A 27,366-nucleotide genomic window follows, 5' to 3' on the forward strand; every position below is an offset into this window, starting at 1 on the left:
AAAAAAACATGGCTGGGTACCATATGTTAATGGCCATATGTTTTTTTTTTTGAGGATTCTTGCTGTGCTGTTCAAATTTGTAAGAAAATCCATCAACTTATCTATCCATCCATCCGTCCGTCTATTTTCTATATCCATTCCGTCCTTTCCAGGATCTCAAGGGACTGGAGTCCACTGCACTATTAGCCCAAGGCGGGGAAACAGGTGGCTTGTATTTTACAGGGTATTCGCTGTGCGTTGTGGGGTGATAATGAGATCAGATTTAATCCTGCCCACAGACGTGTCTTGTAGGTGGGATTACTATGTCGGTGCTTACAGAATAGCCAATTTCAGGGATAGGCTGGAAGGACATGGGTGCTTTTTGGAGGAGACTGCACCACGTCTGTAGCCCTGTATTTCAACATGACACATGCCGTGGTCGGGATGCTGCTGGCATACCGTAAATGTGTCCACTGGCCTTAGCTACTGGTTATTGTTGCAGGTATGAATTAGCACGGGTCATAATCCCCGTAGAGAGTTTTTACACTGAGCACATGAAGAATTTATAATTTCCTCAGGGAAGATACAGGGAAAACCCACCCCAACATGTCGACAGGATAAATAAAGACAAGAGAATCTGACAATAAATAAAAAATCCGGCAACAGTAGTAGCAAAAACCTTAGGTTGCAAGTGTGTGCATGAAGGAGGAGGGACAGATGAAATCAGAGGGTAGCAAAAAAGATAAAAAAAAATAAAAAAAAAAGAGGAGAGAAATGTAGAACTACAGAGCAAACTTGACAGTTCCTTGAGCAGGAGCCGCGGTGGAAAATCAGGACTTGTTTCACTTGAATACACACTGAATGACTTTCTGTTTTGTAGTTTCTTTTCCGTGGAATTATTTGGACGATCTATTTTCCTCTCAGAGCTGAAATCATGGTAGACCAACACTTGTACTTGTCAGATCAGCCTTTCCAAAGCAGCATTCACTGCCTGTGTAGATCTGTACCTGTGGTGAGGAGGGTGTAATCCTGCCACAATGAGCCCATTCATTTATTTATTTTTTAATATGTTTAGTTTTATTAATTATTTTAGATTATGTGTGTACGCCTTATGCAATCTCCATTAGCCAGCAAATCCACCGGAGGAAAATAAAGCACACCAGGCTTTGATGTGATCAAATGAAGAGACATTACAATTCTCTTTTATTAAACTTTGAAAACTTTGTTTTATAGTTGAGCTAAAATAATATCTATACTTAGCTTTTCATTTCACCATTTGTGTCTAAGCTTTGTGTAGTTTCACTGTAATGTTTTTATTGAATTAACATTGAAGATTAAAATACACCGATGAGGCATAACATTATGACCATCTTCCTAATATTGTGTAGGGCTCCCTTGCCTCCAAGACAGTTACTAATTCATCATTAGTTCAAGAATGGTTTTGTAGTTTTGTATTTTTGAATGTGGTTCAGTTATGGCCATCTTCATCTCGTTTATATTCTTAGCCGTGGGAAGCCAGCCAATTACATGATAATCTCTTTCTTTGTAAACACTATAATGCTTTTCTGTTGTACCTTTGAGATTCTCCTCGCCACTTGATGTGTTGAGGTGTTGTAGCGTTCTCCTATTATAATTACAATATACTCTAATACTTTAACTCTCAGTTTTGTCTGATTATTATGCATCAATTTCCAGCATAGTCCCTAAAGAGGTTTTGTGTTTGTGTCTGTGTCAGGCTGCAAAAGTCCAAAAGTTTCCCAGCAGAACACAGAATTCTAACAAGATGATCAATATTATTCACGTCTCCTGTCAGCGGCTTTAATATTTTGGCTGATTGGTGAAAGTTCTGACTGAAAACTCGACAATAAATATTTTCAGATTGCTTTCAAAATTGGAATAAACTTTTATACCCCTATTGCAATTTCCCCTGCACTGCATCTTCTCGTCTTCATCCCGGGCTCCATTTATTATCTTTAATAAAGGGCGGCTTCACCAAATTAGCAATTCAGTCCCCTCATGGCAAAGCAAGTGCCAGAATTTCCCGAGGTCTTCTTCTCCAACTACGGGCAGTGGATAGTGGAGCACTCTTTTGTGTTTTCAAGCTTCCCACCCACGTGTGCTCAAGGAGGTCAATTTTCAGAAGTGTGCCCCGCCGCTCCACCCACGAGAGAAAGCGAGTAAAACTTGAGGAAGACTGATTTTATAAAGAGAAACTGTGATTGCTTCTTCAAATATCTCCATGAAAGGAGATAATGGATAACCGTATTGTTTTGAAGAGTGGGGCGGACACTCCAAATACAGCACCATTATATTTCAGCTGAAGGGCCGAGCCACAGGGCAGTATCAGAAACAGATAAACGATGGCGGAGAGAGGGATGGAGAAACAACAACAGGCTGACTGTCAGTGCCAACAGCAGGGGTCTATTGAGAGAGTTACCGCCGTATTTTTTCATGACACTTACCAGTCACCCAAAAACCTGCACTTCTGTCTTCATTGTTCACGTAACAACACTTTCCTCCTGCTATTAACATGATTATTGTCCCCCTATTTGCGTGCCTGCACTAATTACCGGCCGCTGCCTCGATCAGATAACTCGAGAAGTTGCGGGAGATAAAAACGATTCGCAGCTTTTTGTGGTCTGCTCCAAGTTTGAAAAGCGTTACAGACAAGATTAACGTGTGTCTTTATGCCTCGCACTCGCTTCCTGAAAATTATTAGAAATTGCACTTCTGTCAAATCCATGAAATTACGTTTTAGTCATTTTGTGTCCTGGCCCATTTACATATTTAATCTTTCACAGAGAAACCTTTTTTCCGTGCAGAAAATCTATTATTCTGTTCCTTTTAAGACATTTAAGGTGAATTAGATAGTATTGACCGTGCCTTTCTTTGTCTGATAAGTGAGTTTTAAGTTACTAAACTTTCTCTGCAGAAGTCTGTCGGTATGCAGCAGATCTAGATATTATTTAAAGCTTCAAACTGTTAAGGTGTAGGAAACGATTTAAGGGAGAGTCATTTCAAAGTTTCATCATTTATTCATCCTGTCCTTGTGTATCCCTGCCTTAGCATTTGCCATTTATGACCATCGGTCTCGAAAACCAGCTGCAGGTTTGAACCAGCGTTTCTTCAGTTTTTGTGTCGGAGAGTTTTACTGTCGTCACTCGTCCTCATTTAGTTACTGGTTCATGCTGTCTGAGATTTATTTTACATTTAACAGACGCATGGAGAACAAATTGATTTCCATAAGGTTAAGTTATTGATGAACATAAAATTATGGCGGAGTGCACAAGGTACAAGCTAAAGGTATTCTGCTTGGATCTGACGGTCAGATTAATAGACAGTATAAAGATGGATGGTGGAACCGCTCTGCAAAAATAAAGCCAAAGAAAGTAGAGCTCCCCCTGGTGGCTGGCTGCAGTATAGGTCATAAGCTCCACCCCCTCCACATTAGAGGATGAGCAAGATTAAAAGAAAGTACAAGATTTTTTTTTCTTTATTATCAAGGATGGCTTCAGTCATTTTAGGTAGTCAGGATGAAACAGGATGTGACATCATGGTCACTACCAGTTACCATGTCAACTGCTCCGTAAAGTGGTGCCATAGAACTGTTAGAGAAGGGGGGAGATGACAATAATAATAATAATAATAAGTATAGCATATAATCCAACACTTCCTTGAAATGACAGAGTTAGAGCAGAGCACAGTATTAATTAAACTAAACCAGCAGTGAGTCTGACAGAAGTGTGGGCGGGTCATTGATACTGCACAAACTCTGGCTCCAAAGTTGCAAGATGTATTCCCAGGAAAATAGCATCAGTTTGGCCAATGGAAGGATGTGATAATGCGTCCACATTTATACACAAATTTAGCAATCAGTGATGCCAACTGACCTTGCAAACATCCTTTTACAATTTAGACAAAAGTATCACCGTTCAATCAGTCAGGTGAGTGTAGTTATGCTATTGGTATCCCCAAGTACGTTCTATTTGAATGAGAGCTTGCTTTAATGTAATAAATGAGGTTAAGGAGGCTCCCAGGTGTTTGTGTTTATGAGAAACATCTGTATGAGCAGCCCCTGCTGTGGGATTCACAACCTCATAGGTGGAAATGGTCCTAAGGTCACAGGTTGAGACGTGTTCGCTGGCCTTTTCAGAAATGATGGACATGGATAGACAGTTAATATACTACAGTGACAGTGTATGAGGTTGGCTTGGAAGAATAAGATATCTGAGGATTTCAAAATATAAACTACAATGAACAATGTGCAATACAGTATTTTTTTTGTTAAACAAACAAAAAAAAAAATAACAGTATGCAGTACCTTTCCATATATGCACAATATGGGCGACTCTGAGCTGTTTACACAGCACAACCTCAGTGAGTTGACCCCAAGACCATTTCCTAATACTGATTTTCTGTTTATATTAGGCACATTATATAAGTGACTCCATATCATTTTGGTAAGCTTGGCATAAGAATCCCAATGTAGCTGTGCAAATGGCAAATAGTCTGTATTTTATTTTATATTATGATATTCTATTCTGTTGTAATCCAACAAAAAAACATATCCTATAAGTATTTATTTGCACTTTAAGTGGACACCAAAGGTTGCCTAGCAGCCGTGTTCTCACAACTTACTTCATTGTCAGGCTCATTGTGCAACTGACCTCTCGCATCATAACCATGACCTCACAAGTATGCGAAGGTCTCAGACGATGTTGCTGTATCTTGTCTGTGCCTCGGATGGAATCTATAGAATTTGATCCCTGCACATCTTCATTCCGTGCTGCCATACAGTATCTCTCTTGATGTCCTTTGTGTATGAACGCTTACCATTCTTAAGAAGGCTGATGAAAGAAATAGATCACTTGTGTAAGTGGCAGTGGCCCAGATAAGGGCCTCGCGCGACTGTGACCCCACTGTAATTAACTACTGTCAAAGTGATTAATCATATGTCTGTAAAGGTGGAGTTCAGGGTCCTGCCAAGTAACCTGTGAGTTGAAGCGGAGCTACAAAGTCTGAGAAAGACAAAGTGTTTTGAATCTAATTAATTGCAGAAAAACCACTCCTTTATAATTGTGCATTACTGCATTAAACGTGGAAGTATGGTAACGTGCTGAAATGACCACAGTGTCCACAGAAATACTTGAACACCCTGATTTGGGAACCAGCAATCATTAAGTCAGATACATAAGTATCTCTTTTTCCTTTATTTTTTTTTATTTTACATTAAGCTGGTTTTATTCCAGTGGCTTCATGGTGGACGTCACTGTGTCTGTGCACAGTAATGCATCCAGCTGCAGACAGAATGTCATTATTACCACTAATACTAATGAGCCTGTAATTGTACTGACCAGCAATACCCCCCACTAAAAGTCTCAATTGCTTTATATCAGTCAGGTTTTTCTTCAGCCGTGCTGATGGAAAGGCCTGAGGGATGAGCCAGTTTAATGCATTTGCTTCTAAATGCATTAATGTGACCTTTGTATTTAGCGCTAAGATAAATGTTCCTTACGCAACAAACTTTCCCAGCAATAAAGCAACAATTTTGAACAGCATTTTGTCATTTTGAGCATGTTAGCATTTTGGTTTTAAAGCCCCGCTGTGTCAAAGCAGCACTTCATCCGGTGCAAACACCAGTCACCTATACAGGATGCAAGATACGTGTGGGATGTTCACATGTGGCTTCAATTTGTGGATATTTTGGTGAAAAATTGGTCACAGAAATGCGTTTACTGCGTGTGTTTATATGGAGCATGTTCATTCGGTTCGGGGCTTCTGAACGTTTTCTGATGGGAAGTGGGTTTTTAAATAGAGACATCTGCAGGTGTAGCAGTTGGACTAGTGTTCTTGCATTAGGACTTCAAGAAACTCTATGAGTTCAGTCTCAAAAGATGCGAAAATGCCAAACTACATCTTTATATACTGTACATATCTGTTCTAACATTATATGCTCCCTTAACAACTGAAAGTAGACCGAGATTAAAGAAAGAACAGATCCATTTTTTAAGCCTGAAAACACATTTAACAACATAATGAGACTGTCTTTTCAACGCCAAAGACAAAGGGAAATGTTTGATTTAAGCAGAAAAAGAGCTTTCTATCAGAGCCAGAGGAATGAGAGTTTGAAGCAGATGAAGGCATAAAGGGGAGAGAAATAATGTTGCTCTTGTAGAAATACTGTCACTGGTGGGCTTTTCATATAGCCTAACTCCTGTTGCATTTTTTATGTCTGTCATCATTTCTCTAAGCATTTGAAAAGAGGCCTGAAGAAAAGTCGGTGGTTTTGGTTCCGTGATCCAGCACTACCGAGGGGCCAGAGGAGAACAAAGAACCCGGTGCCAATTTGATTATAACATCTCACCTAATCACAGAGTTAATGTGGTGTCTGAGATGTCGGGCTTCTCTTTCTCCTTCTCTCTCCTACTCATCCTTTCCCCTCGTGTTGTACAAGTGATCAGCCCTGACTTGAGGGGCTGTGATAAAATCCTTTCAAGGCAGGATGTGACGGTCCGAAATGTCATTCTTAGATCAGACGTCACTGACACTGGGCCTGTCATATCATTTTTTTTTTTCCACTCTCAACTTCATTATCTCCTTATTCGGTTTCATGTCAGCTTTCACAAACACAAGCGGTAAAAATCACTCACAAAGCAAATTATGCTGTAGATTAGGCAGAACTGTTCGTCAGGTGGCTGCACTGATGTCTCTGACGTCTGTATTGCTTTATCTGATAATTCAAGAGTTCACCAAATATCACACTGGACCTTTGTGAAAAAAAAACATCTTTTGAATTGATCAAAGTAGCTCGTAGTCATTCAGAGAACATAGACAGTAATACTAATGCAGATGCACCTTCTTAATATCGTGGAGGTCTCCCTTGTGCCTCCAAAACAGTTGTGACTCGTCAGAGAATGGACATGGGTCTTCTGATGATGTCCTGTGGTATCTGGAAACAGGATGTTGTTCGTGGGGGCCTTTGGATCCTATGAGATGAGGGGAGGGGGCAGATACTTGATCAGTCTGGAATCTAAGGAATTTGGATTCCAGGTCAACACCTTGTGCTGTTCTTTATGTTTTTTGAGTTGTGTACCTGTGTCAGGCTGCATCCTGCTGGGGATGGGTACTGCTGTTATTGTCATTGCTATGGGGTGGGGGTGACGGGTCTGGTCTAGGTGGGTGCTCCACGTCTAAGTAACATCCACACGAATGCCAGGTCTAAAAGGTTTCCCAGCAGAATGCTGAATTGTTACAGGATGGTTAATGTTATTTGCTTCGCCTGTCAGTGGTTTTATTGTTATGCCTGATTGGTGTATTGTTAAAGAGAATGCTGCTGCTAATTATGGTGAATGGAAGGAATAAATACCTCCATGCCATGTTGACAACAAAAGCTGAGTTGCACCGCTCGTACTGTTCCAGTAGTTAATCTTCGTAACTTGTAGCTATTAATTTGTTGGTCAAACATGTGTAGTGTTACACCACAAAAAAGACATTTTGTCCACACTCATCAGCATCTGCACTTTTTTTTCTATTATTAATGTGCAAATGTTGTCTGTTTGGCATAGTGAACACATCTATTCTGTTTTCTGATGTTACAGTAAAACAATAGTGGTATCTCCCCATGCCAGAATTAATCTCCGTCCTCACTACATGACAGAAACCATAAAGTCTTAAGAGGAATTACTGAGAAACGAGTCGAGTTGAATACAACAACTGGCACATAATGCTTTAAATTAACAATGTGCTGTCAGTGATTTGATTCAGTCAACATTTTGGAGAACTTTGAAAACAAAGTCACCTTTTTCCCAGACTACGACAGCCTTGCCGCTCGCGAGTTTAATCCAGTGGTTTTAGACAAATTAACAAAGGGCTGATGACGGATGAGCGATGGGGCTGACTGAGAGGAGCATCTCAATCAACACTGCGCCAGGAAGACTTTTCTGGCACCTGGAGGGAAAATTCCCTGTTGCTATAACTCTAGAGTGAACGTGAACATCTTGTCTCGGCCAGGTAGTGCCGGGGAGTTTATAATTGAGTTGAGACTCAGGAAATACTCATTAAGACGTTGTCAGTCGCCAGAGGAGGCCACGCTCAATGTGTTTAGACACCACTGAGACTGCAGGTATCCCAGAGCCTTGCTCCCCTCCAGCTGGAGGGCAAAAGTATATGTCTGTGCTCAGGTGTGCGTTTGTGTGTTTCTGAGGTGGCACGTGTGTGTGTGTGTGTCCATGTGTGATAGTGTGCATGGCTCCAATAAACTCACAGGTCCGTAGAGCACCATCTGCCTGCACGGTGTTTGATCGAGCCGGAACTGGTTGCGAGGTGCACCCCTGTCATCCGCTATGTGTGACAAACTATTGATGGAAACAGCTGTTTATTGTCTTGCTCTTTTCGCACTCTCCCACGGAGCAGCAGCTTGAAAGGATGGAGTTTACAAAAAGAAAAAAAAGAAAAAGCAAGTCCTAGCCTCCAGACTGGACCTTTCCCTCTGGATATAAAGTCAGTGTTTTACATAAAAAGGCAATCATGTGCGTTTTGGCAGTGCTTTGTTGTTGGGAAGCTGACCGGAGCGGCATAAGTAGGAGGCAGACTCAAGGCCGTTTGGTTAGAAAAATCACCAGGTGTTTATTTACAGGTGCTTCCAGAGTTGTTTCGTATCAACAAAAGTATATACAACAGAAAAAAAAGGTAACTGAACAGTTAACCGAGTTAAACTAAAGAAAACTCAACTTATAACAAAGCAAGATTCAACTGAAATCATGTGTAAATAGCTACACCTGATAAGCACACTGTCCTCCCCTCTCGACCGACAAAAGGCCTCTGCTTAAATAGCCTCCCTGGCTTTACCACTATGTGAGGAGAGTCCACTGGCTCCTAATAAAACCATTAACAAAGCTAATCTCATACCTAACTACAGCAAAACACATTTACCTACATTACTGATGATCCCTATTTAACCATTTCTTCATTTAATAACAAATAAACCTAAATAATACTTTTGAGTAATTTCCCTTACCCGTACCCACTTGGACTAGTCCAATGACCTGCCCCCAATCATGTCACCTGAGTATAAAAGTAGGAAATATGGCCGCACTCCCTCCTTTTGACTCTGGCCACATGGTGAGTATGGTAAGTAACACAAATTAATATATACATAACTTATTTTAACAAGAAGTAAACCAATAAACTTTAACTAAATCTAACATGTGTAAGTGTCTATTTTAACCAAGATGTGAAGCTACCAAATATAACCAAACATAATACACAACACAAACAAACCCGGGATAGTCTGTATCTGCAAAATGGTGATTACTATTGGCAACATAACTGAAAACAAGTATGGTTAAAGATGGAATAATGAGACAAATGGTCTGACCCACTTTGTCACATTTGTGCATCCATAATATCTCAAGGTATTGAATGTACACACCAATCAGGCATAACAGGAGAGAGGCCCCTCTGCTCAATCCACAGAAGGCCCATGTCCATTCTCTGCTGATTGGTGTATGTATTTTTAGAAATCAAAGTTCTCTCCGGATTGTGTCATCTCACCCATGTTCCACTCCAGAGTTCACCCTTGAACGCTGACGCCTTTAAAATGAGCTTGTCACAAATAAAATTCCGACTCAAAGAACATTATGTCCTTGAACATGCCGTATAGTGAAATAACCTTGTGTCTAATGTCACTGCGTCTGAATTCTAGTTCATGTGATAATTAAAATGAGCATAAAGGCGTCTTGCCATTGATTGTCTGATCTCCCTGTGCCTGGCTCTGATGAAATTCATTAGAGCAATATCTGTGATGAAGCGGCAAAAGTGTATATACTATAATGTACGTCCGGACACACACGGAGACTTCACGTTGACAGTCAGTGCTGCCACAGGATTCCACGTGTTCAGTGTGACGCTGGGTCACATCTCTATGTCAGCAAGCAATATCATAAAAGTAATCACTTGACCTGTCCGGGAGTATGACACGATGAGGCAGAGAGGGGCCATGCACCGTTGTATATTGGAGCAAATGTGATTTCACCTGATGTGACAAAGCAAAACCTGGCATTTAATTTATATATGACATCTAATACTATGAGCTGTGGTGGTTCTGAAGGTTCCGGGTTCAAATCCATCGGCCGACTGGGGCCTGTGTGGGTTCTCTCTTTCGTTGGGCTGATTGGTGATTCTGTTCTGGCCGTAGGTGTGAGTGTGAATGGTTGTGAATGGTCTCTCTGCATTAGCCCTCGCCCAGTGACAGCTGGGATAGGAGTCTGTAAAAATCACATGGGATTTTGATTAATCTTTCACAAGTCGATGTGAAATAGGCTCATCTCCAACTCCTACTCCATTCATTTTATATTCTGTGTGTTAGTCCTGCGATTACCTGCTACACAAAATCATCTTTTTTTGTTTTGCTTCCTTTTTCTTTTTGCATTTTATTTTTTATTCCAGAATAGCAAATGGCAGCCTGATGGTTTCATTTGCGTGCCTGTAAGTGTGCATTCCAGAAGGCACATCTCATTCCTCTGTGTTTTGTACCGGGGCACGATGTGATGAGTACTACGAAATACAGTCAGTCTGAGGTGAATCTATGATGCAGGAGACAGAGCTCCAGCAGCAGCAGCAGCAGCAGCAGCTTTCATTTAGACAGATGGATGAAATTTATTTAGCATGTGACTGTTAACACCCCCGGTAGAATGAAGAAAACACTGCAGAGGATAAGTAAATGTTTGCTTTAACAAGCCCTTCTTCCTGTTATTAATACACCAGAGTTAAAATTTCTGTTAGGCATGAATTATGGAAGCAAATGGTTATTGGTGCAACAGTGTGATCATTATGAATGCCATCCCCTTGCTGTATGCATAAGCTATATTTCTCCAATTGTTAGGAAGATTACAGATGCTGGCGGGCCCGCAAATGGATTAGATATCTAATTTGGCTGTTTGCACTCCAGCTTTGGGAGAGCTACTTTGTAATCAAAGGCAGAGTCTTCTCCCTGGCTTGTGAAGACGTATCGACTCCTAAGATGTAATTTGAGACCTGAGAATGAACTGACACGCGTACAGTTGAGGTTTTTATTAATCCACAAACAAAACTAAACCAAAAATAGGAGTGAGGGTTCAGAAAGCACAGCAAAGACCATACTTGGAAACATAATTTCACAGATTTTATCAAGAAAATTTTTTTTTTTTTTCCCGTCTTTTCTTTTCAAGCAGGACCTAAAAACCATGATCTCAGAAGCCCTAGAGCATTGCAGGAGATGTGTATTAAAAAAAAAAATCTAGCTCTGAGCTCTCAGGAGTCTTTAAAATGGATGAGTATGCTTATACTTTGATCCCATGCTGCATCGTTTAAGGTTTTCCTTTTCTATCGTCTCTCACCACCTCATATGTTCTACATGTATGGCTTTAAGTGTGTCTTTTAGGGATGTGGTAAGTGTTTGCTGCTGCAGCTTTTAACGCTGGAATGTGAGAGCGTTCCTATATTGACAGTAAAATCCTGTTTTTCACAAGTTCGAGCTTCCAGTGGATTGTTAAAGTAGCTCACAGCATGGTGATGATTGTTAACTTCATTGAGTGGATAATGTAATCACCCAAATGGCTACTCATTTACCTAATAATGATTCATTTTTACATTATATGCCTTTGGAGTGGTTTCTCTAATATTCAGCCTTTGCTAATCATCAAGAATACTTCACTGTGGCTCTGTCTTTAATTTGTTAATGTGATTAAATTGGCAAAGCCTCTTTGTTTTTATATACTTCAGTAAATAGTTATACACTGCGTACAGTGATCAGGCATAACATTATGTGGGACCTCTGTGGGTCAGGTTTGTTCCAGACAGTGCATCCCACCAGTGGTGGTTCTGACTTGAATGGCGCCCCGTGCGGGGTTATGTTCTGCTGTCATTGCTATGGGGTGGGGGTGCCTGGTCTCGTCTAGGTGGGTGGTACATGCCTAAATCCATACATAGTATCAGGTCCAAAAGTTTCCCAGCAGAACATTGTATGGTCACAGGATGGTCAGCATTATCCACTTCTCCTGTCAATGCTTATAATGTTGTGGCTGATTGGTGTACACATCGGTATGTCACTTTTCTTTTAACTTTCTGTGTTGTTTATTCTCCAGACGCTGCCGACCACGACGTACGAGCTGGAGATTGTTGCCAAGGACATGGCAGGAAGTGAAGTGGGCCTAACAGGAACAGCCACGGCTACCATTACCATCACAGATAAGAACGACCATGCCCCTGAGTTCACACATCCACTGGTGAGAAACATGCCCTTTTTTTACTCCCTGCTTCTACTGAGTACTGTGCCTTCGTGTTCATTGTCTTGTCGCTTTCATGCAGCTTGTACAAACACTGTGAAAAGAAAAAAAAAGTATTTGTTTACCCTTCCAGGTAGGTCAAATGTTCGAGACACTTAAGGCTAATAGATATACTGCATTTCTTGCCAAGGATTCTGGACATATCAACAGAGCAAATACTTTCCAGTAGCAAGCTTCAACCAAGGTCTTTTGGTTGAAGAATAAATGCCTGTAACTAATTAGTTGGTTTACTGAGTCATGTGTTTTTGTCAATAATAAACAGTTAGTTTGTTGGAGTGGTTAATGTGGCATTAAAATGATCGTTTTTGCGATTGTTTGCAAATCCACATTAGTTGTCGGTGCCTGGTCACTAGCTATCACACATACAACCCATAGGTTACATACAGTGATACAAACATTAATTCCTTACAGAAATATTGAAATGATAGTGAGGGTTTTGGTAGAACAGGTGAACAAAGGTGTTACCTACAGTACAGTATGGTCGGATCAGTTTTTAAAACAACTTAAATTTCTTGAAACTTCCACTTTCCATGCTTTTTTCTGGACTGATAAATAACATCAAAGTGATTAATGACAGCATTATTGTTGAGAAGTCAAAGTAACTAATTTGATAATTTTGTTCGTGTCGTGATGACACTGTGGAAAGGAAAATTGTTAAGATTCTTTCAAACTATCTGTCCTTAACGGGGTCCCTGTGTCAGAGAATTATGACCAACAATGTTTTTGTGTTGTTGTTCTACAATGTTCTACAAGATACCACAAATTGTGGAGCTGAATTTCCAAAAATCCTGTTTTTCTGACTATAAATGATGGCGACATACACTTAATTGATAAATACATTTATGTATGATAAATAAACACATAAAATACAATAATATAATACAATAAATAAAACATAAATCTAAGAAATATAAATTTAAGGAAGAGGAATATATAGAAAGAATAAATGACGAGCTGCAATAATGTGGATGGAAAAACATGATGGTATGAATAACGTCCTATACTTCATCTTTATATATGAATGATGTGCATTCTCTTCGGCTCTGCTGTGACAGCAGAGCCGGATGAGTCCGTTCTTTTAAATGAAAAAAGTGTGCGTTTATTGTTGTTGAAAATTTGGAAGTAATGAATAATTTCATACATAAATACGTGCAGATTTTGGCTCGTATATAGTTGCCAGCAGCCCGATGTATGTAATAACATCCAAAACCAGTCGCTGCATATCAGGATTAAAAATAAGCCAAGTTATCTTTTTAAATAAAGGCGAACGAAGGATCTGCCGCCTCCTTTTTTTGAGATTTTGAAGAATTTGTGAAGTGACGGCAGAGTTTCGGGATGGCCTCAGATGGAGTTTATGAAAACGTGCGGCCAACTCCCTCTACACATACTCACACCTTTTAGTTTTCTCAATTCATTTTCTGTTAAAGGTAAATCTGGGCAAAAGTCCAGAACAGATCGCGAGGTGTTTGTATGTGCAACGCACATATATGACATGTGTAGTATATATTATATTACACAGCATAACTCTGATGTTACGCTATCCCAACTATTACAAACAACGTATATGTGAAATGTCTGCATTTGAGACATTTCACATAAAATGAGAGCATGTCTTTCTATCAGTCCATCTTTAAATTACCATAATAACGCGGATATTAGATTTAGCAACAAATAGCAGCCTGTGTGTGCAGAGGGTCAGGGGGGAGGGAGAGATACTTTCAGGATCAACAGACAAAACTTGAGCGCAAAATAGTTTGAAATGTGTGGCAGAGTAAATTAGACGGTGGCGGGCCACCATAGCATTAACATGGGAAACCCTGCTACTAAAACACACAATAAATAGCCCCTACTGCCCATTTGTACCACACTTTTTCTCCTCTCTATCCCCTCATTTCCCCTTGGGAGATGAGAAAACAAGAAGAGATGAAAGAATGAGGTCTGAGAGAAACCACCACCACCACCACCTGCACCTTAAGTTGCAGTTGTAATATTGAGTTGTGTCATTTTTTATTCTTTTTAACGGGAATGTTGTCAGGTTTCGAGAGACTTTTTGTCGTTCCCCAACCGAACCTCCCCTGCAGCCCTCCCATGATGCATTGGGGTGTCATGGGAGCTTGTAAGGAGCACAGCTCAGATGTGAAATGTTACAGCTCAAAGGGCTCGGCAGGGCCTTGGAAAGTGCACCATGTCCGTGTCCCAGTTAATGTTCTCATCTCTCACTGGGAAGAGATCAGTTTAACGGTGTGGAGAAATGAAGCTTTTATAAAATAGGGACAGGGGGAGCTTAGTGTTCGACGACGCTAAGCTCCCCCGTATAAATCCTCCGCCGACCCCCCTCTCCCTTCCCCCACCTCCCGTCCCTTACGGCTTCCAAGCTAACCATGAATCATCTATGACCTCTCAAATGACCGCCATCATATTGTTGAGTATGCTTCACCGTGTATATTGGCACTGAGCCTGTGTCAGCAGCAGCAGCACTCAGGCTTTCACCTCCTTCAGACAAGATGTAATTTTTAACAAGTTGCCTTCCAACTTGTGAGCAGAACTCAAGCAGGGAAAGATAAAGAGAAATCTGAAATAATGAGTGAAGAGTGGACCCTCCAACATAGGAGGATGCAGAAGAAGGGGGGAAAGGCAAGCGCATGAACGTCCTGTTATTATTCATGAAATGTGCTGTTGCTGGGTTTTATGAGTTGACATTTACTTTGAATTCAGCTAATATAATCCCCACGTAGGGTGCCTTCTGTTTTTCTTGAGACCTACACCACCACACCTCTATGCATACAGACAAGCCTGTGGAGTCTTTGCTTCAGACCACAGCACTCAACTCCTCAGATCAGCCAGCAGGGATTCTGTTTTCCCTTTCCCTCCTAATTAACCTTACCGCACTGAAATCATTGAAATTATTCTACATATTAAAAATAAAATAAAATAAAAAAAACTCACAAAACGTATGATAGGTTTGCAACCCAAACAACTGACGGGAAGCTGCAAGGGAGAAAACAACTGAGCAGCTGAGAGCAGCTCAAAGTGGTTCTAGTTGCTAGTTGATAGCTAGCAGTTGGAACCCCGCTGCTTGCAAGAGGCAATTTTTTTTCTCCGCCGCCCCACTCAGACAACAAGTAAAAAGTGTACATGCAGTGAAACATTTGTGCCCCTGAGATACATATATATACGTGAACTTTCAGAAGCGCTCCTGTCAACACAAATGCTTTGAACAACCTTCCCGCAAAGGAATACCAGGGGGACAAGGAATTTGCAGGATCATGTTTTATTAGCTTCTGCGCTATCTGCATGGGGCTTCATGTCTTAGCAGTACAGCATGTTGACAGTCATTCAGGAAACGGCTTTGTCTAACAGCTGTCTAATTTACACTAATTCTTATTATATTGACACTTTGAAAACATAGATGCTCATTCCATCGCCTAATTTAACTCACTGGTCCTAGAAGACACACTGTTAACTTGCATAATGTGCTTCTGAACCAGCACCAGAACCCCAGCTGACCTAGAAACTGATACAGGAATCTCTCCTGTCTTCATCTACGTTCATAAAATGTTTTTTTTTTTTTTCTGTATTGTGACTGGTACATTTGGGAGCCTCCATTGTCCTACTGAATTAGTATTTCCAAAAGAAACTGGAAGTTTGCAAACTAGGGCAACCGACATCCACATGAGACATTTTGCCTCAGTTGCTTACGTACATGAGCAGTGATCGTTTTCTATGTTATATAAAGAAAAGGGATTTACATCATTGTCAAATGAAATGATGCAGGTGCACACAGACAGTCATATCAGAGTCAATCAGAAACCAAATGGTACACCAATCTGGCATAACATTATGACCATCTTACTAATATTGTGTAGGTCTCCCTTGTGCCTCCAGACAGAATGTTGTTAGCGGGGGGGCTCAGAGTGTTTTCAGTGGATACCAAAGGAATAGATCAGTTTGGGATCTACTGAATTTGGAGGCCAGGGTCAACACCTTGTGCTGTTCTTCATGTTTTTAAGTTGTTCTTAAACTGTGTGTGTGAATGTGTCAAGATGCATCCTGCTGAGGATGTCTGCCGCTGTCAAGGAGTGTCATTTCTATGGTGTGGGGGTGTCTGGTCTGCTTTAGGTGAGTGGTACATGTCAACATCCACGTGAATGAATGCCAGGTCCAAAAGTTTCTCCAGCAGAACATTGTAGCTGTTGCTAACTGGAATATACTATGACTTTATTTGTCCCTGACAGAAAACTAGAACATGGACATTTTGCCATTTCTCCTCACCCTGGTCAGTTCTTTCTAAAGACGGATGATTCACTGCAATTTTTTCAAAATTCATAAGATGAGTTGTCCTTTCTCACTGAGAGAAATGTATTACATTTTCCCTGTGAAGCTCCTTCTGTTGGGGAATGGGCTCTGGCCTGATTACTTTTTATACTGAGGGTCTAATCCTATTTTTATGAGATACGGAAACAAAAAAAAAAAGATAAGAAAAGCCTCAGAAGCTCTGTCATCTGTTACACTAGATGCGTATCCCTCTCTAACGAAGATGGATATTTCTCCTGATGAGTTTCATCCACGGATCACAGCTGGGTTTTTATTAACTCTACGTGTTTACTCTTAGACTTAGGTGCGACGTCTCTGGGATTTTCTCCTGTGTTGAATTTGATATTACACCGTCTTGCCCGTAGTGTAACTTGTAGATAATGTTAAACTTTTGTAGCAGTTTGTTCTGTATCAGTGCAGACTCTGACTTGCCTTTTCCCACACCAAGCACCTTTTGCCCATCCTTCCTTCCTCTCGCCTCCTTTGTTCGTTTCATTCTTCCTCGTCCACCCGTATGCAGATCTCCCCTTTATTCTCTCGCTCTGCTCTTCCCACTTCAGCTTTTCTTTGGTAGTGTTAATTCTGCACCTTGTCTGACTGGGCCTGCTCACCCCTCCCTCCCTTTTTCCTCATAACAAGGCCATGATGGACCTTATCACTCCTGTCACTCAAACTCCCTGGCAGCCAATCTCTGTATTTTTTTTCCCCCCTTCATGCAGTTTTTACTCTCTCTTTGCCTGTCTGTCTTTTTGTCCACTTTCCCCTCTCAGTTTATTCCTCCGCTTTCCCCTCCGTGATGACCAGGAGAATATGCTTGCCTGCAACCCATCTGTCCTGCTGATAAAGACGTTGGCGGTGACGGGTGTAGCGCCAGGCGTAGGGCAGCAGGGCCCTGTCAGTGTTGGTCTGTCTTGTGGGATGGCTAACGGGTGTCATGGATTAGTCCGGGCCGTGCATGATTGCTTCACTAGCTCTGAGATACACACGGCGCTTTACCCTGGGCAATACCGCGGTGTAGCCGGCCAGAAATCTCTGTCACAGAGGAAGGAATGGGAAAAGGATTTGCGCGCCGCATGTCAGGTTAGAGGCGCGTCACAGAGGACGGTTGTGCGCGCGTGGGTTTGTTATTTGACCTAGACGAACGCACGACTGGATCATGTTAGAGTAAGATGTAGTGACACAGTGTGTGCCCTTGAAACTTTAAGCTTACCCTGGATGGGGAAAAAAAAAAAAAAGTTTGACTTTGTTAGATTTTATTACAAATCCATTACTTTTTTATTTTTTTTTATTTTATTTACACATCATTTGAGAGTGTGGATATAGGAAATCATTTTTTATCACTTCCTGTCAGGCAGGCATGCTGCCTAAAAAACGGTATCGAAGTCAGAGTCAGAATACTAAGTCATTTAATGAAGTCATTTCTGTGTTTGCTTTCATGCGGCAAACGGGGGAAATACACATGAGCCACCTTTGATATGTGGACTTTATGGAAAATCCTGGTTTCAAAAAAAAGTCTGTTCTCAACTCCACGTGTTGACATTCACCTTGCAGTGGCTGCGGCTTCATGCTTTTGACTTTTGTCCTCACACACAGCAGTCACTCAATAACCATAAACCCTCACCTACGTCTCAGCCCATTGACTTTCAGCGGGCAGACCTGTAGGTAACCCATGAAAGGTGCTGCTAGGTACTTTTATTCACATGTGAATAAAGACTGAAGAAGCCCCAGATAGCAACATGAAAGACCACTGGAAACAGCAACAGTGAAGAGTGATGATTTCTTATAAATAAAGTGTTAAAAATCACAAGGCCAGCAGGCTGTCTGGACTTGACTTCATAATGGGATTATTTGAAAAGATTTTCTTGGTTTCAACACCGGAGATACGGTCATCCATGTCATGGTATATCCAAAAGGCATCTAAGAAAAAGCATCTGGACTTGTGGAATTTTTGAGAAGACGCTCATCCGAGTAGCTTTTTCAGAGCTGTATGTCCTTTGGTATAAACAGTATGATCTGCCAGAAAGAGTTGGAATAGGTGCATTTTAGTTATATTTTGTTGAAGATAAAACCTTGAACAATAGAAAGGGTTCTTTTGTCCACATAAATGTCACCACAGAAGAAGATGATGATAATTAACTTCGATCACAGTTAAATTCCACGTAGCTGCCTCAGTTTTGGGTTTTCCTGGTGTTTTTTTATGCTACACGTATTCTTCTTGTTTTTACTCCAACCTTTACCTTTAATGTTACCAATGATCAGCCAGAACATTATGACCACTGACAAGAGTAAACCGTAACATTGACCATCTTGTGACAATTCATTGTTCTGCTGGGAGACTTTTGGACCTCATGTGGATGTTCATCAAACTTGCACCACCCACCTAGACTAGACCAGACTAGACACCCCCACCTCCTAGCAGTGACTTTCCTTGATGGCAGCAGCCACACACACACAAACGGTTTAGGAACAACTCAAGGTGTTGACCTGGCCTCCAAATTCACTAGATTCCAAACTGATCACGAGGCTTCTCCCCACAACCCACGGGACCCAAAGGCCCCATTAATTTGAAAGGTCAACCATCATCTGATATTTTCAGGTAACTCCCTCCTTTTGTACAAATCCACTTCCTATTTGATTTGGTAATTGTCATGTCAGATATTATGTTGAAAGTAAATACATATGGCACTGGAAAGACGGGGAGATTTTGACTTGACATTATTGTCTATTACTTAACTTTTGTATCCTGACCACCACCATCATTGTGCGGTTCAAAAGTGTGATCTATTTTAGGTGTAGGACATGCTGACTTATGAGCTGGGCCCAGGACTTTCCTCATTGCATTGTATGATGCATGACGATGCACTAAATTATAAAAGGAAAAGCTCACCCTAAGCTTGACGGTTAATTTGCACACAAACTCATTTAAATTCACGACACAGAGCTTCTGTCTTTCTCAGAGATTTCCTCTTAAAGGCATCGAGTTGTAAAGGTGAGCCCCTTCAAGGACGAGGACTTTTCTTCTCCGAGCTGCACCCAGAAAGCGGCTTAGCAGTCTGGTGGCAACGCGTTGAAGTGAGCGGTGGAAACATTTACTTGGCAAAATGTAGCGAAATGAGAGCGGAGCGCCGGCTTGTTTGCGTTCGGAACGTGACTGAACTTGCTCAGGTGAAACTCTCCAATCTGTCTGTTCAAGATGGACTGTCCAACACTTCCTTAATGTTATGCATCAGCTGCAGCGCTTGAACGTCTGTCGGTGCTTCTGATGCATATGTTTATTTAATACACCGCCTGGCTCGATTCCTTGGAATTTTTTTTTTTTTTTTTTTTTTTTTAAACCAAGCCTCATTGACAAATACTGTATGAGTTCTGCCATGCTCTGAAAAACGGTAGAAAAGCTGCTTTGCCGAATGTCAGATTCATCAGAAATCTATCTATGGAAGCAGCCTCAACGGAAGCTGTTGAAATTTAATAAAGACACAGGTAAGCTCATTAACTCTCCAGGCACACTTGCTGTATGCAGACAGGATTAAAGCTAGGGGGAAAAAGTGAGTGTGTGTGGGGTGGTGGGGGGTTTGGACAGAGTAGTTACTTACCAATCGCACACACATAAAGAGTGTCTGTAGGACTGTGTGGGAAGACGGACGATCAGGTGCACAATGGCGCCTTGTTGTAGGTTTTGTGTGTGTCTACACCTTGTTCTGCCGATATTTAAGCTGCTTTTGAAAGCAGATAAAGGCCAAGTAAGTGGCTGCTTGAAAAAGTACTTGTTTAACTCGGCGGGGGATTTCTTTCTAAATTTGCCGTTTACCTCTTTGATGTCGGCCTCAATATTTTTACAGCGTAACAAAGAAGCTAGGAGCTACGTCGGTGCGCGGCTTTATTGTGCAGAGGGCCTTTTGTGGCGCGGTGCGTTCAGGGTTCAACACTATTTTTGGATTTGCGCGCGTCATTTATTTTCCACATTATGTGTTGTTATTCATTTTCTGAGCTCTTCCCTAATAGCTGTCACGGGAGGACTTAAACCGTATCAACAAAGATGAGACATTTAAAAAAAAAAAAAAAAAGTCATAAAAAGTAATTAATTAAAACTTCAAATGGTTCAGCTGCAGCGCCCTGCTCCCTCCGTGCTGCGATGTGTCAACGGAGCAAACGCTTTTCATAGGCAAAATAGTCTTGTCTCGGGAGGTTTAATGTGACGGGCCGCTGCTATGCGTGTTCGCTGTCAGAGAAAATCTTTGGGGCAGCGGGGACGTGTCACAAAGTACTTTCCATTAGGACAAATGAACAGCTGCTCAACTGTCTGCTGGGTTGCCTGTCAGAGCAGCCTCGACTGCCATCTGTATTCATAACACATTGTGACAGACATCCAGGAATAAAATAAATTGATCTGTATTCAGCTCGGCTTGCGCGTGCTGCCTGTGAAATATGCCGAGCATATGTGTGTTTACTTGACTGGGATTGGACACATGTGTTTATTGATGCATGTCCCGTGAAAGGGAGAACAAGATGGGAACGACAGATTGATGCATTTTGAAGGTATATAGTCAGAATGACACTCAAGATAGAGATTGTTTTAGTTTTTTTTTTGTGTGTGTGTGTGTGTGTGTGTTCCTGTATATTAAGGATATGACTCTGCACACAACAGCCATACTTGTGTAAAGGGTCTAGGTTACTGTTTGAAATAGGCAAACAGTGCCAGCAGGCAATAAAAGACAAATAAGCCATAACCAGAGGTGGTAATGTTTGCAGAGCACATTTAATGTTGCTTTGTAGAGCGCACAGATGTGAATACTCCTCCAATGCTTCACATCTCTCTTTCAGGCCTTTTGCAGGAAGTAAACGCTTCCCTTTTATCCCATCTGTCGGAGAAGAGGTAACATTAGATTAATTGTTCGTGGACCTGTGCTGTGTTGTTTCCGTAAGTGAACCAGCTGCCTTGCTTTGCTTTGCTTTGTTTTGCTTTGTTTTGCAGAGGTTTACTCCTCTAGGTTTTGAGTCCTCTTAAAATGCAGCGGAGAGGAAACTGCTTTAAAGTTGAACTTTGTTCGCTCAGTGTCCCAGAGTGGGGGAGAACGTGAGTGGGTGGAAATAAGTGCTCGATATGCAGTGGTGTTGTATGGATCGGGCAAACTGTGCATTTTGCACAACCACAGGCAATTTAGTAATGGCTGTCATCTATTACTTAATGCTTAATTACGTACTGTATCTTGTCCTTTAAGCTAAGTGCAAACATCAGCAAGCTAATATGCTTGTAAGAACCATGCTAATATGATGTCAGGTAGGTGTTATGTTCACCATGTTCACACTCACTTACTTTATTATATATAGTGTATGTTTACTTTTATTTCATGTACATATACAAATCTGGTACATTTCTTATTTATTGACCAAGTTATTTCCCTTGTGGATCAGTAAAGTCTATCTTAGGAAAACTTTTATGAAGGTAGAATTATTGCTATGTTAAAAAATGACAAATTAATATTAAAATATATCAATTCTGAATTTTTGAAAGTTTTACTGGTTTTCTAAAGATGCTTTTTAGCCGAGTGAGCATTTTGATTCAGCGGCGTTGAGAGAGGTCACTCTGATTGGCTTATCAGCTTAGTAAAAAGGCGAAGAAAAATGAGAGATGAGATGAAAGTATGAAAGGTATTTGAAACCTCAAATGCATAAAGACACTTTGGTGTCATGTAGAGTGTGGTGGATTTTGTTCATAATGGTACAGGTTTTGTTCAAGGTCCTTCCATCCTTCCATCTGCCACTGATGTCAGGTACTCCAGCTCTAAAACCCGCCTTATGTATCACTTTATCCAGCGGGCAGCATGACCAAAAATGAATATCACAGTATTTTTCAAAATTTTGATGATCACGGTATTTTTTATTTTGATGCATAATCACGTGTTCACAACATTTTCTACTAGTTGAGAGAGGAATCAATGCAGTTGATTGACTAAGGATGGACTATTTTACTGTGATTATGAGTAAATATTGTAGAATAATCAAACACAAGGAGTAAAACAGGTTTTCACGGCCCTGTCTTAGCGCTGCCTGCTGATCTAGAAATCCAGGGATATTTATATCTCAGATAATAATAATAACAATAATAATTAAATACTATCAAGATGAAATGAAGAAACAGGAAAAAATACTGTTTATTTTGACATATTTATTCACATTTACACACATTTAAACTCCTTTGTCTGTAATGTCAATAGCAGCTACCGTAGTAACTGTAGTCTGCAGGCAGCACTTTTTTTCTCATTTATAAAAAGATAAAACTGGGGATATTTTCAGGGACAGCTTTAGCCACAGGACAGACAGGTCATCCAAAATGGGGACTGTCCCCAGAAATTAGAGATGTCTGGTCACCATAAAACAAAACAAAACAGCGGCTTCTCATTCTGCCACTTCATTTTTCAGATTCATATTTAGAAGCGCTACACTGAAAATGTTCCTGTCCTGAAAATGAAACAGTGCCTCGTAGCACAGGTTGTCATCTACAATTAATAAATTGTGGCACAACTTGACACCGTCACTTGGGAGCAGCCATATGATGGTTGGTTGGGAAGCATCACCACTTGAGGGACGAATACAGACCACTGCTGTATGGAGTGGAAAGTTGTTTGTTGCCAGTTGTCTGTGGTCTTCATGGTATTCCACACAAACACAGTCTTTGCCTCGCCACCGTCGGTCTTTGTTGCCAGAACTTATTTGATGTCGGTTCGGTGCGCCCATACCTGTACCTTGTTCCCAGAAATGAATGCGAACCACTGGATGCTCAGCACAGCAATCACACGAATGATTTCCACAGTGGCATTACTGACAGGGTCGACGTGAGATGTGCGGAATTCTCTGTAAAAGACAAAATGATGAACGTCCCAGAGGTCGCACTAGTCCTCAGATGAGATCCAATCATTGCCGTGTGCACATTCAGAGTTACAGTTGTGAAACCGTTAACTTGAAACACGACATTATCAATTCCTTTATTTTTCTCCTTAAGCTGTCTTGCCTCACCACCTTATCACCCAATTATCTTTTGGTAACGCTGCATCACCTGAAGATTTTTATTTATTTATTTATTTATTTCGTGGCAGATTATTGAGAAGTCAGACACAAAGAGGAGATGGGAAACTGGAAATCAATGCCACACTGTGTTTATTTTTTCCTCCTTGGACTCAGAAATGTCTAAGGGCTCTGTGATTGATGGTCGGTGTCAACGCGGCCCGCCCGTGTGTCTGTCTGGATACGTTGTGTTGTCACTGTTTAAACTCGTGCCGCGGTGGTCAGCACTGATGCCTCACAGCGAGAGGGTTCTGGGTTTGAATCCACCGGCCGACTGTGGCCTCTCTGCGTGGAGTTTGCATGTTCTCCCCGTGTCTGCGTGGGTTTTCCACTGGTGCTCCGGCTCCCACCCACTGTCCAAAGACGTGCTTGTTAGATTAATTGGTGATTCCGCGAGCCTCCAGAGGGCAAGTGGTTCCAGAAATTGAACGAATTGAAACTCACTTTTTACTCTTGGGCTGCTCACGTCCCGAGCAACAGTCGCGCAGATAAAGACCAGCTTGAAAACAGGCCTTTCCTCCCTCTTTTCCAGCCATTCCCTCCGCCCCTCTAATAACCAGTTTAAGGTATTTCAGGCCAGGTGCTCTGGAAAAGTAATTAGTCATTAAACTTCTAGTCTTTCAGGTGACTGGTTGTTTTGTGCTTCAGCTGAAATTGGTGTCTTATCAGCAGCAGGGCAGAGGCCAGGTGGCCACATCACACGTGATGTAACGTTTTCTCCAGCCGCATGACTGCCCCACATGATTAAACTCAATCATGTCCGGCTGTTGCCTGTGTCCCTGTGTCCCTGTGCTGTATTTGTGCGAGTGTCAGTGTGGATGTTTGTCTTAAAACAGGGGTCTTCAACATTTTTCAGGCCAAGGACGCCCAAACCAACGGAGACATTAAGTAGGGACACCCCTACCTACTGTAGGTGTTCTATAGTAAACTCAGTTTATTATAAATATGCAATATTATTATCATTTTGCATTCAGTATTGAGCTATTTAAATAATACATGGGTTCAAATTATCATTTTTTTTAATTCAAACGTGTGTGACAGTAGTCCAACTGCCGTAAACATAAAAATCCCTGACATAAAGAACTCTCCTTAAAAGTGAATCCAAACTTGTATTTTCAGGTCTTCTCCCATTTTCCCTTCTCCGGCATTTTTGTTGGCGGGTATCACTCCTGAGTTTGTTTTGTTCTAGTAACAAAGCAATTTATTTTGGACTTTTGGAGCGAGCTGCACAGTTAGCTTCTCTTCTGCTAATATTGAGACGTACCTCTGGGATTTTACCTGGGGACTGAATAGCCTCAGAGTCAGCGTGTAATATGCAGCCTTGTGATTGGCTCAGCAGGTAGGGGCGGGTCTACTGTGCACAGGAGGTTTAGATTGACAGGTCTGGGCTAGTGTGGTGCTCTGTGTGAAGCCAGTTCCAGTATCGCTGAATGAGTGAAGTGCTGACTGATTTAAATTTGTGGGCGAAAACTGTGAAGGGAAAATTGAAAAAAAAAAAATATAAAAAAATGTCTAATCAACCAAAGATTTTGCGACCCCTCTGCGGTATCTCCGCGGACCCCCTAGGGGTTGCGAACCCCCTGTTGAAGACCTGTCTTTTAAAGAGAAGAAGCATTGCATGCATGTGTTTCTGATCGCAGTCATTTCATGCATTGGAGGCATGTAGGTTTAAAACGGCTTTTACCACTTCAGGGTGGCTCAGTGAAGCTGGAGCAGTTTCTGCGGGAACTTAAATTTCAGCACTTGTTCAAAAAATCTAAATTGGGCTGTTTTATGTTTCCAACACCATCCTAATTTTCACTCGAGGGCTGTGTTCCAGATTGCCGCGGGCTTGCCGGACAAAAGGAACAACAATGTACACGCGGGAGCAAACACTTTAAAGAACACGGTGTTTCGATCCTCTGTGCCCTAAATGACAGCGAGTGGTTCGAAGTGGGTTTTTTTTTTTTTTTAAGACAAGCTTTTGGTTTAAATAAAAAGGAAGAGAAGAAAGGAAGGAGAAGAAATCAATGTTTGTTTCTCTTCAGATAAATGCAGGGAGCCAGGCGTCGTAAGACAGTAAGAGGGTAATCTGCGAAACAACAATACCGTGGGCTGACAGCCTAGATGCAGTAATCTAGGCTGGACCGGTGCTAGCCTTAAACAGAGTGTTCTGTGTCTGAAAGATTACACTGTAAGCTCTGACACAATAATGGTTGTGACACACACATACACACCGAAAGAATTGCCGCAGCCTGCCCGGGGCTTCTGCAGGGGTAACCCTGATCACAGCGTAGTCTTTAGTGGATGGGCTCGCTGGCAGAATGCATTGATGAGAATCAGACTGAGGCCTGCTGCCAACAATGAGCGGCGAGGTGGGGAGTGATTGACACTGAAAAATAAATGAGATGCGATTCGAGGAATCGGCAGCGGAGGACATGAATAGTGTTTACTCCGTTGTGCGTTCAGGTGACTGCAGTCCTTCGGGTGGAACATTCACGCCAATCAGCGACAACATTAAAACCGCCGACAGGAGAAGTAAATAACATTGACCATCTTTTGACAATTCAGTGTTCTACTGGGAAACTGTTTGACCTGATGTTAATGTTATTTAGACATGTACCCACCACCTAGACCAGACCAGACCAGGCACCCCATAGCAATGACACATGACACACACACACAAAAACAGTTTAGAAACAACTAAAAAAAATCCTCCAAATTCACTATATCCAAAACTGATCAAGTTTGTGTGGGAGGATCCACAGAGGCCCCTCCCCTCAACCCATAGGACCTAAAGGCCCCCCACTAACAACATCCACAGAACCTCCTCAGAAGGTCCATGTCCATTCTCTGATGAGTCGCAACTGTTTTGGAGGCACAAGGGAGACCTACACAATATTAGGAAGGTGGTCATAATGTTATGCCTGATGGGTGTAAGTCACAAGAAAATTACAGAAGTGCACTTGCATCATCTGGTCTGGAGCTGTTATAAACCAAGTAAAATGAAATAAATGACGGTCATAATGATATGCCCGATCGGTGTCAGTGAATGTTTTTTATTGTATTTGACTCCAGAATATGTGACTCATCAAGTCTGTGCACGATTACATGTCTTTCTTTCTTTCTTTCTTACAGTATTTGCTCACTTGCATTTCGTAAAAACATCAGATTTAGTTATTATTACTTTCATCCATGTGGCTTTTCCCTCTTACACACACTCAAGATGAAATGTTAGCAGATTTCGAAACTATAGGCCCGAGGCCTAAACGAAATTTCTCCTTGTCCACTTCCACTTTTTCATTAAATCCTTGCGTTTAACTTGGTATGCAGTCATGCTGTCACATTCACACTCAGGCTTTGAAGTCTTTAAAGTTGCATAAATCAGCTTCTGAGCCTCCATCTTCGCCGGCCCCTTTGTCCGAGCTGTTCTCTTCCATTCTTCAGATTCAGATATCCTCCGTTCACTCACTTCAACGTGTCTGCTTTCAACAGTTTGAGGCTCGCGTGTACGAGGGCTCAACGGGCGTCGTGGTCAACCTGACTGTAGACGACAGAGACGACCCAGCCACGGGCGCAGGGAGAGCCATCTACTCCATAATCAGTGGAGATCCCACGCAGAGCTTTGAGATCGAAACAAACCCAGACAATAATGAGGGGATGTTGTCCGTTGTCAAGGTAAACTAATGTTTATGAGATATTCTAACAG

At 41.6% G+C, this 27,366-nt stretch overlaps 1 protein-coding gene across 1 annotated transcript in view; it reads left to right on the forward strand.

Moving 5' to 3' along the window:
• The window catches only part of cdh13 (cadherin 13, H-cadherin (heart)), a 340,354-nt gene that overhangs the window by 254,476 nt on the left and 58,512 nt on the right, over nt 1-27,366 (forward strand). Inside the window, exons 9-10 of the mRNA XM_047596634.1 lie at nt 12,102-12,242; nt 27,153-27,335. Coding sequence (XP_047452590.1) covers nt 12,102-12,242; nt 27,153-27,335 — 324 coding nt within the window. The remainder of the gene's footprint in view (nt 1-12,101; nt 12,243-27,152; nt 27,336-27,366) is intronic.

Source organism: Mugil cephalus, chromosome 10 (assembly GCF_022458985.1).
Source record: "Mugil cephalus isolate CIBA_MC_2020 chromosome 10, CIBA_Mcephalus_1.1, whole genome shotgun sequence".
Lineage (NCBI taxonomy): Eukaryota > Metazoa > Chordata > Actinopteri > Mugiliformes > Mugilidae > Mugil > Mugil cephalus.